This window comes from Aspergillus lucknowensis, assembly GCF_044049455.1.
Source record: "Aspergillus lucknowensis strain CBS 449.75 chromosome Unknown BJX67scaffold_44, whole genome shotgun sequence".
NCBI classification, from domain to species: Eukaryota; Fungi; Ascomycota; class Eurotiomycetes; order Eurotiales; family Aspergillaceae; genus Aspergillus; species Aspergillus lucknowensis.
The window spans coordinates 79,982-91,036 of NW_027263588.1; the positions used below are offsets into that span (position 1 = coordinate 79,982).

The following is an 11,055-nucleotide window of genomic DNA, read 5'->3' on the forward strand; positions in this document are numbered from 1 at the left end:
TCTGCTGTTATTAGGATTTGAACTCGATCGTATTTGTTGTTCTCTTTGGGTTCATCAGGGGCAGTTTATATTTATATTGTGCCTTGGAGATTTCTACCATCCCCACGGGTCGGTTATGTCTCTCGAATCAGACCTTCGTTCTTTTATTAACAGACCATGAATTAGTTGGTCATGAATATCTGGCAAAACAAACCACCTCCAATACTCCTCAAAAGTCGAGGGTCTGTATAGCGCCAACACTCCCCCCCTTTTGCATCATCTCCCACCTCAAAGCTGTGGATCATCTCTGTCTGCAGCTTGTCCCGCCACTTGTACAGCTCGAGGTATGAAGACCATATTATCGCCCTTTACGACCCGTATACTCTCCGCCCAGGCCTGAACGCTCGCGAGGGGCGCATCACCCGATGGTGAAAAAGGCAACGGACCACTCTCATGGTCCCCCCTCCACTCCCTGGATCGAATGCAACAAGACCACCAGGTGCGAAGACCTCCACAACGCCGCCTGACGCCCCGAATTCGCAACGACACTAGAGACCAGCAAGACCGCAGCACCCAATACTACGGCCACAGGGAGTGTAATCCACGGCCAGTTGACAGCGATATACGTCTCGGCCTGATACGCGGTCCCTCCCACAATGGTACTATGGGGACCCGGCCGCATCCGCTCCGTCATTCCCCAGGCAATATTCTCAACGATGCGGGATAGATTCCGGGGAATCAGGGCGTCGGCTATAGCCGTTGTTGGTTCGCCCCAGAGGGTCTTGGCTTCTATACCGATGAAGATCTCGCTTAAGACGTCGTAAATCTTCGATGCATCCCCGGCGCGGAGGGCGAACTGGACTTCTGGCGGGAATTCGCCCACGGATGGCACGAACCAATTGAGGCCATTATTTAAGACACCTATGCGTTCCAATGGCACAGGACCTGGCCTTGTATATGCATTGTATTCCGGGAGACTGAGACGTTGCACCAGTGCACATCAAATGCCGACAGGTCGAATCCTGTCAGCCGCCAGACGACGAAGTTGATTAGGTCTGCGGCGCCCCTCCCCAGGAAGGATCTCCCGTCGTGTCGAGGCGCGTGAACTGAAAGGTTGCGCTTTGATGGCGCCGTCTTGATGTGAGGTTGAATCCTCCGGGAGTGGTGATGGTGCAGTCACCGTCTAGGGACGACATGGGAAAGTTACAGGCATTCACGGACGACAAGGTGACGTTTTCGCAGGACCCGGTTACCCCGACGAGGATGTAGCTGGAGTTCTCGGGCCCCGCGCAGTGGGATGTAGGGCAGGTAAATGCGCGAGGTGCTCGGTCGCTGCAAAGGTATGGAATTGTTCTACGCTGCAGCTATCCCCTACCATGCCGCCGTAGTGACATGGACTCTCAATCACCACCAAGTGGGCCTTAACGTATTCATGTACGTCTCAGGGGAGTAAGGTCTTTAAAATGTCATCTCGGCGGGCGTATTACATCACAAAGATAGATTGACCCGCTCAAGCAACGTTCGAGCACTTTTGAGACTAACCTCTTTATCGCCCTTCTGGCCGGACCCTTCGCCCTCGAGCCATCGCATTTATCCAGAAACCCTTATCTATGTACTTTCGCAATTTATCGTGCTTGGGTGATCATTCAATCCAGGTCCAGTTGGGCTTCCTCCAAATTCGTTACGATCCGAGTGAGATACGAGTTCTGTGCACCATACATCAATGAGACTCGCGGTCTTATGGACCGACTTTGGGTCGATCCGCCGAAGGTTACTACTCCTTTTGAGTGTCTTTCACTCCTGTTATCACTCCTTGGCGATCTGCTTTCGGATGGAACAAGGGTGCTGAACGGGTGCACTTATCCAGTCCAACTGCCTGGAGACCAGCCTGTCCACTGAATGAATGCGCGGACGTAGGCTTCTTTGGTCAGATCTTCGAGACCTCAGTATTTAGTTGCTACCTCCATTTGCGGTTTTTGTCCCCATCTGTGATTCCTTTTTTTTTCTTTCTTTCTTTCTTTCTTCTTCCATCTCCGTCGCCCTTGTTTGGTAAGTATTGCTTTCAACATAAGTTTCGAGTATGAGAGGAAGAAGACTAGGAGGAGAGCGAACGGGACGAGTTCAGGAGAAGACTCGCTTGGGTTTGAACAAAAAGGTCTCGCTGCACCGACGGGGAAGGGTACACAGGATATACAACCGGGAAAAAGTTTCAGCTTCAATTGGAACATTTAGCGTAACAAGACTATTAGAAATGCGTGGCGACATTCCTGGAGAGGGGTCTCTTATCCAACTAAGCACCCTGGGACTTTTTTTTGCCTGACAGGGCACCGTTCGTATAGCTGGCATTGCTTGAAGCGGTAGACTTCCTGCGAGGCCGATTTGATGCAACCCGACCAACAACAGGGCTGGTCGGTACATTGCTCACCTCTCGTCCTGCTTCCACACACTGCGGTTGAGATCTTCTCAACTGCACAACGTCGGTAAGTGGGAATCGATTTCCTTTCTCCACCACCGTTAGGCGCGGGAAGACAGTAACCAGACTTTCGTCCAACACATTCGGGTCGGGTTCGTGGCTTCCCACCGGGAAATGTAGTGGGCTCCATTCCTCGTCTCCCCATTCAAGCGGCTCGAAATCTGGTTCATATCTCTGCCGCGATCGCTGAAGGGGATTCCAAACCTTAACAGCCATTTCTACGATTTTTCCGACACTTACGCGGAGTTGGTCGAACTGGTCATCAGGAAGCATGCCATATAGGTATGAAGAAGCATTCCTAATGACCTCTTGCATCCTTGACTGAAGAGTCGTGTTCTGCGCGTCGGGGTTGATTGAAAGAAGTATAGACCGACAGAACGATTCTTTCTCATTATCGGAGGCAGCGAGATTGGCGAAAACCTCTCGAATACCTGCGTCTTCAGGCACAATGTAGGTGGGCTGGAATATTTGCTTATCGACTTCCCTCGCTAGCATAGCTAGGAATATAGCCAGCCGCATCTGCTTCGCGGCTGGAGAGTTGGATTGTGGAAGCGGCACACGGTGGTTGACAGCGACGTTGCTCTGTCGTTTGAAATTGTCCCAGATTGAGCGGTTCTGGGGATGACGGGGAGTGTGAGCATGGAAAGGTGACAGCTTTCTGTGCGTTGTAAACCCACCTGCAGAATTCCCTCAGAGAGGTTTTTACTCAAGTGCGGATAGACCTCGACGGTGGCATATTGCCATAGATTGACAAAGGCATCTATGCTGTGCAAAGTTAGATATTAGAACTTCCGTTGTTTTAGATGTAACCCACAGGGAATCCTCGTCGTAGTGGGAATGCTGGGCTGTATAGCTCTCGATCTTGTTTAGGCGAGCCTTTGTTTCCTGCAATGACTTGCTTAAAGCAGACTTCTCTTTTTCCATTTCATTGGCCCGTTCCTCCACTGCATTTAATCTTTTCTGGATCTCTGAATGAGAATGCTTCTTCTTATCAATGAGGATATCTTTTTCTTTGACCAGGTGCTGTAGGCCATCGATATCTTGTCGAGCTGTCTTCAAGTCGGATTGCAGTTGGGTTTTGGTAGACTGGAGTTTGTTATATTTGCCCTGGAAGTCGCTAATCTCTCGATCCTTGAGAGAGAGAGCGCCCTTCCCCTCCTGAACCTGCTTCTTAAGAGACTCTATCTCTGATGTAGCCTCTTTTCGCTTCGACTGCTCGATCTCATTTGCCTTAAACATTTCTTCGATGGCAATTTGCTTCGCTGAAAGCTGCTTCGACATTTCGTTCCTAACCTGTTCCAGCTCTTTTTCTTTGGATTGTAGCTGACTTCGAAGACTATCAACCTCGTTAAGGATTTCCTCGGTGACTTGATAGCTGGAACGTGATGATATCGAGCTCAGCAGGTCCAGGAGATCTGCCAACGCCTGAGTACTGGGTGGCTGCTGGGCGGCGGTGCTTTGGCTTTGGGTCGAAGGGGGATGCTGGCTCCCAGGAGACGCGGCTGATACGGGTGGCATATTTGACAGGACAATTAAGCGAGTAGGTGATAAGGCTATTTAGGTGCTTAATCGATCGCGGAGAAGAAGACGGGAGATGATTATGGGTTGTCTTCAATGTTCAGGCCGAAGCGAGGCCGCGAATTTATCAGTTACTCAACCAGGCACCTCATCGTGAGGCTCCGTAATCTCATGAGAAGCCGACCCCCATCTCCTCATCCGGTTAAGGCTAGATGCCTCATCAATGCTGCTGCGTCTTGCATTGTGGCGGTCGTCTCCTCTGCGGCGTAGCACTAATGCAAGTTGAAGAGCTCAGAGATGTGCGTGACACGGATTTCCCTGGCTTGGGAATATGAGAATGCCCTTTTGTGTCGCACAATGATGGTGTCAGAGACAGCTCTCAGCCGCCTCCTCGCAACGTGTCTTGTGCGGAAGGGAGTGCTTCGACAGTCATTAACAGCTTCGGCTGCAAGCGAAAACCAAATGGCCTGCGGCGAAGATCCAATAAGGCTGGCTTTGGCCGCAGATCCTTCAGTGTGGACCACTAGCGATAAGGTGGTATTTTCTTGGTCAAGGAGAGGTGCCACGTATATTTGTATGGAAGCGATGCTGCCGTGCCGCCCCCACCAAACCCGCACCCGCTAGCTCCTCTGTCTGCACACAATAACAAAGAAATGCGGGGTTGATCAGACTAGAATTCGAACATTCATGCCTGCATGATTCGCTGCCTGAGATCTGTGCGCCCACGCCCCACCACACCATTGGGCCTCCAGCGCTGCTAGTATTGGAACCAACCAGATAACCATGAATTTGGAGTTCGACGTGCCTCGTAAGAACGCCCCCATCCGGTTTGTCGGCAGACTCAGAGCTCGTGTGCTCCCCAAGAATAGCAAGTGCGATGTATCGGAAGGTGTGGAGATGTTCGTTGTTTGCTGCATAATTACCTCTTGCCTTCATTCGACGCCCCACCCCCCCATCAAAAGGCATTCCTGGCCTGGATCTCTCTTTCGCTTCCTGATGTCAGTATGTTGTCCCCCAACCAATCTATCCCACTTCCCCCAAGAACAGTTATCTCCCAAAGGAACTATCCCCAAGTCAGCTTGTCATTCCTGTGAGGTGGTGGCGCAGAGGGTGTAAGAGACCAGCTTAAAGAATCTTCTAATTGTAAGAGACCCTTTTTGTTGCTGGCTCAAGATACAGACGTCAGAGATGTAATCCAGCATAAAAAGCTGGTTTTGGGCTGGTTATTTCTTCCTGATTGAGGAGACAGAGAAAATTTCAAGTAGAGAGGTTTTTTGGACAATGACAGGGGCATTTGGAGTACCAGCTGATAACTACAGTGCGTATTGGCAAGATGGAACCGACATTGAGAGGAATGACCTTACGAAGCAAAGGAGGTCTTACTTGTCAAAATGATGTAGCTGTTACTGTACGGAGGATACCAAAGTATATTGATTTCCGAGAACGCTGTATGTAGTCTCAACTAACCTTTGTACTCTCAGCAACGGCTTACTTGCAGCCGGCCACGTTACTCTCATATACTGTTGTTCTTGAACCTCTCCATGACAATAGCACTGTCAAAGACTACCACCAAGTGTTTTAAGCAAAAGATTAGCTAGAGTAGGCTGATCCAGCAGAAGTGCCTGGAACTTGGTATTGGACAGAAACAATTTGATAAACCAAGCGACGTAATACCGCAATATTGTTGTTAGGTTCTTGTACTGTCTAGTTTCCATGTTAAGGGCAAAGTTAATCAACCGAACAATATCTCCAGCCCAATCTTAGTATATCAGGAAAACATGCAAGAGGTGTAGCAGCTTGAAAAGGCAGATATCACACAGCTCTTCTAAATCATACTTAACTGCAAAAGTATAAAAACAATAATGGGTGAGAAGTATTTTAGTATAGTGTATATTTAGATCATAGCCACCTTGCAAACCCTCAGAAGGCTATAACTGGATCTACCTTACAAGATAGTTCATGAATTTTAGAGCACTACTTAATTTTTGCCTCAAGTTGCCTTCCTCTGTTATATCTAGCCTAGTACTCCTGTTATTATTTAAAGGACAGGAAAAGTTGCTTGTACAAGTATACTATCTTATATCTAGCTTCCTGAACTAATTTATACAGGCCTTATCAACGTTTAGTTGGATGTGTCACTTGTTTGTATATAATCATGATTGGTCGTTTGTTTCTGCTGTTATTGGGCTTCGAACTCCATTTGTATTTGTGGCTGTCTTTGGGTCATCAGTGGCGTTACCATCTATATATTATATTGTGGCATAGACACAGTTCAACCGTCATGTCTCTTCCAACTGCCAGACAAGTCAAAAATAGGGAGAGAAAAGATATAGCAAAGCTAGAGGGTCCCGAGCCGTGACTCCAAAAAATCAAATATAACTTGATGTAGGCGAAAGAAGGCCCCATGGTGGCAATGCGTGTCTCCGCCCTCGTCAGCCTTCAGACTCACCAGTTCACATTCACAGCTCAGTTTCTCTCTCAGCAACTCTGGCTGACCCTTTAAAAAGTGGTCGTTTTCCGCGTCAACAATGAGGCACGGGGTCACAATGTCATGACTGATCCCTTCCAACGTATACCTGCTGGTTGCCCGGCTGAGCTCTGCGGCAGAGTCCACGCCGAAAGTCCACTTGCCATTCCGCAAAGCCCACCGAGTGCCCGTCGAGAAGGACGCCACGCACTCAAACAGCAAGGTCCGAGCTCCGAGCCAGTAAAGCTGCAAGACGATATATGTCCTTTATAATTTACCTGTCTCCTCATTAAACATACTAATATATAAAAATCATGTTTGCCATACTGATTTACCAATTCCACAAGAAAATAATTATATCACATAGAAAATTGATCTAGCCTTTCCTCTCCACCAAGCACCTGCCTAGGTAGGCCGGCCAGGACAAAAGATATTCAAGCGACTGAGCTTTCTTAAACAAGACCTATCTCCATTGCTAGATCCACCATAGCATGCAGGCCCGGTAAACAAGAAAAAGTGAATAAAGGATCTAGTCCCGCGGCATAAGTGACAGGTAAAGGGCATAAACGAAGTTCTGACTAGGATGTAGGCGAGCAGGTAAGCCAACACCTGAAGGCTCAAACGTAAGTCCCAGAGGCACGCCGTCGGTCGTAGGACGCAGGTAAAGTAAATCGGTTCGGGGCATCTAAATGTTGTCAAGTCTCAGGTTAGTCTACAGCCATTCGAGTATACTTCATTAGAGACAGGAGAACATCGTGCTTACCCATTCCGGCCCCTCGTGGAACTGCGCCCAAGTTGTGCTTCTTCCTCCCCTATCAAAAACCAACTCATTGTTATTGTTCAATGTCAGCCTTGGAGCTGTTCCTGAGGAATAACCGATAGTTCCACCTTCACGGGGAACATATGTCGAGCAGCTGGAGTTCCTTTCTGGTCTAAACCACTCAGCATTTTGATTAAGGCATCCAAGCCACTCCCCGCGGTTAGGCTCTGAACCAGTATACACAAAAACCCAGCCATTGTAATCGGGAAGTGGCTGGGGCTCTCCAACCTGAGCTTGGGTGGTAGTAAGAAGAGAGAGGAAAAGTGCCGCAGCTGGCGTGAGACTAGAAAGATACATGGTGGTTGCTTAAATTATTTGATGCTGACAAGAAAGACAAGGAGGAAGATGCTGCATTAGATTTTCTCGGGGTGTTGGGCAGCTATTTAAGTGCTTGGGGTACACTCTGGTCGTGGATGAGGAGATTAGAGCAGCAGGCAGGGAATAAGCAAAGGACAGGCAAGGCAATATGCCGGAATGGAGGGATCCCTTCTGTATGGACGGAGTAAAGAAACCCCGTCCAGGTCAGCCGTCGTGCATGAACTATGAGTATGTGTGACACCTTCGTCCAATCAAGCTTAGACGTAGAGAGGTTTATTACCTATAATGAAAATTGTATTAGCAGCCCTTGACGAATCCCGTTGACTTTAATGGTGGCTATCAGCTTCCAAGGCTTCTGTGACTGTAATACGGACTTCGCAAAGTCATCTCGGAGAATCATGGCGCCCAGAGGGAAAGATCAGCAAAGAATCTTTCGAGCAAGAACCGAGCTCCAGAGAGCGGCCCAAGGAATTATTTTCACTGTTTCTGGGAATATCAGCGGTTGAATGGCTTTTCTTTTGGGGTGTGTGTCATGTGTGTCTATCGCAAATCACGACATGCTGAAAGTGCTTTCTTCTTCCTCGACCTGGAAGGAAAATCTCCTTTACTGCTGACTTTAATAAGTCCCGTTCGCTTCTTTCCTGTAGTCTGAGTTCCACATGCAGCTCAAGAGTCTTCTCCCCCACCCATCTGACCTCCAGCGGCTCAATATTGTCAAAGACGGGTCTCTGGACATGAATAAACTTACCAAGAGATATGGTTAGATAGGCCTCGGGCTATTAGAGGAGCTCAGACCGGAAAGGGTGACATGTTAGATAGTGTAGATGGTTGCTGCGCTGGTTGTCTGCAAGAATGCTCTAGATTAATGTGGCGAGGTACTGTAGAGGGTTGCTTCGTGTGGCTGTCTAACACATACGATCATACCAGTTCCATCGCACTAGTCTACCCTGTCAGTTGATTGAAATTGAAGAGCAACCGTGCAGATTTGGTTGTAGAACGGGACCAAGAGCTCTTCTCTCCCTGCTCTTGCCGCAGCGGTAGCCGCCCCTGGAATGCAGGGCCAATGAATTGGAGTTCCACTGCAGTGAGCGCGTCTGTGGCGCTAATCTGTGGGTCAGCTTCCGCAGCCAACCAGATCAAGTCTGTCCCAGCCGCCCTCGTGGGTGATTATCTTGAGATCCAGGCCATGCGAAACCAAACGATCGCGCAATTATCGCGCGGCCAGATGGTTTACGGGTTTAGGAGGGTTAACCTCTAAAAGAACAAGGTAGCAAGGGCAATTTACTCTTTGTCCTAATTGTCCATAGCCAAGGACCCATGCGAAAACAGGGTCGAGATGCGACACCGAACAGGTTCGCTGTCGGGGCGTGGGGGTTGGTTTCCATGGAGGCCATTCGCGCTGAGTGTCTGTCTGGACAATGCCCGCTTTGACATACATAGACCCAAACCTACATCGTCGCATGATTCCTAAGCTTTGGAAGCTTAGTGTGGACGCAACTAACTATGCAACTATCCAGCCAATGTGGGTGAGTGCATCTTAAAAGCGAGATGATGGGAACAAATTGGACGACATTCGCGCTCTAGGGGTATTGCTTGTTTACCTAAAGGGGCCAGGAACAGGCGGCCGAAGTCTGAAAACAGGCAATATCTCCGTGCGGTAACTATAGAGTGCTCACTCGACGAAGTTGAACTCTGTGAGCCAGCTGCATTTCGATAAAGGCAGTCGTGATTTACCCTTCCATATGAAATATGATATGCATTTGTTAAATTGCCTAGTACTTGTAATACAAGCCCCTGATAGTAAGAGAGTCAACAAATTCCTCAATCGCACTCATTTTCAACTGGTTCCTTTTCAACACAAAGATCACTCCACTGGAGCAGTGTATGGGCACCTGGGGGTCGATGAGCAGAAGCTTCTGTGCTGATCAGGGGCCAAGCTAGAATTCCGTGATAGGAGTCTGTTAGGTAACTCTGACGGGCCTGAAGCCCAACCATTGGATCATGTCTGCAATAGCAGTAAAGTATTTCTCTTCCTCTTTAGCCGGATTCGTATCATCATATCGAAGATAGCAAACCCCTTCATGGTATCGTGCAAAGCCAAAGTTAATTGCGACAGCTTTGCTGTGACCCAAATGAAGGAAACCATTGGGTTCTGGTGGAAAGCGGGTAACAACCTTATCGGCCGGCTTCTCCTCAAAAACATCTGCAAGAAACCCGGCCTTAAACATGGCCTCTGTGTCATCGGGAACGCCAGCCATCCTTGGAATTCTTGGTTGAGTTGCTAGGTTTAGGTGGATCCATTGTGAGATGACAACCAAGACGATATAGCGATGGTACTACTCCGGAGGAGGCGAGAAAGAATGATGGACTTGGAAACTTGGTGACTCAGAGTTCTATGGCGGGGGGTGAGGATTTGGGTTGGCGGCGAGCGATCCTCATCTTATCTAAGGCAAGCAAAGGGGGGGGGAAGCCCCAGGCTGCTCTCCCCAGCATCTCGCTGTGCCAAGTCCGTATGCTTTGACTTCAGCCCATAATAAATAGGTACTTAAAATTTTAAACTATGCCATAATAGGTAATTCATTATAATTTTAATTAAAAATATTATTTTTAGGTAATTTAATATATATCTATATTCTAAATCTTTAATAAAAATTTAAAAATCTCTAAAATTGGTGGAGTCATTAAGCTTTAAAAATATTTATATAATATGGTCAAGTGGATACATATATTTTGACATGTCTACAACTAGAAATCGGCTTTATATCCAGCAACCCCACCAAAATGCCCCACAATTTAACTATATTAGTAATTTTTATTGGTATTTTTAGTAATTTATATATATTACTATATAAATATCTGTAATATTTAATAAAAATTAATAAAATACCTTTATAGACTATTAAAATACACCTGTAATTAGGTGGTTTAATGTATTTATACTAGCTTAATATAGTAATTTATACTTGGAACCTGCCAAGACACTAAACCCAACCGGGTATTATTAGGGCCAGAGTCCGAATATTACCTTTTTCTAGAAGTAATCCACGGGTCAGTGGGAGAGAAAAAACAACCCAACCTGACCCGCGGGTCACCCTCACCGGTGGCTTTTTGCGCATATCTAACCTGAAGTCCAGTCTTGCGTATGCTGAGTTATACTTGGTAATTGCTCGGATTGCTCGCCAGTTCGACATCGAGCTGTGTGGAACCACAGCGGAGGATGTTCGTTTCGCCCGTGACTATGTCGTTCCTCATGCTGAGAATGGGCCATGGAGCGTCAAGGGCCGAATTGTTCGTGTAGTTGAGGAGTAGCCGATAGTATAGATATCACATTCGCCATTCCTCTCTGCAACTGCACTTTGGCTCTGATTGGGTGAGAGGTCTGCGAAACATATTTCACGGCAGTCGAATATCTGCACCAGCGCTTGTGATTTTGTGACCCATACTGTAATTCCCTGATCCTTGACTATGCAGACGACTTTG

At 47.7% G+C, this 11,055-nt stretch overlaps 1 protein-coding gene across 1 annotated transcript; it reads right to left on the reverse strand.

The window, feature by feature from the left end:
- Positions 1-6,966: 6,966 nt before the first annotated feature.
- Positions 6,967-7,554, reverse strand: BJX67DRAFT_384080 (uncharacterized protein; the record flags this gene model as incomplete). Its single annotated transcript, XM_071033593.1, has 2 exons — positions 6,967-7,122; positions 7,201-7,554. The coding sequence occupies 2 exons, from the start codon at positions 7,552-7,554 to the stop codon at positions 6,967-6,969; spliced, it is 510 nt and encodes a 169-aa protein (XP_070883057.1).
- Positions 7,555-11,055: the final 3,501 nt, after the last annotated feature.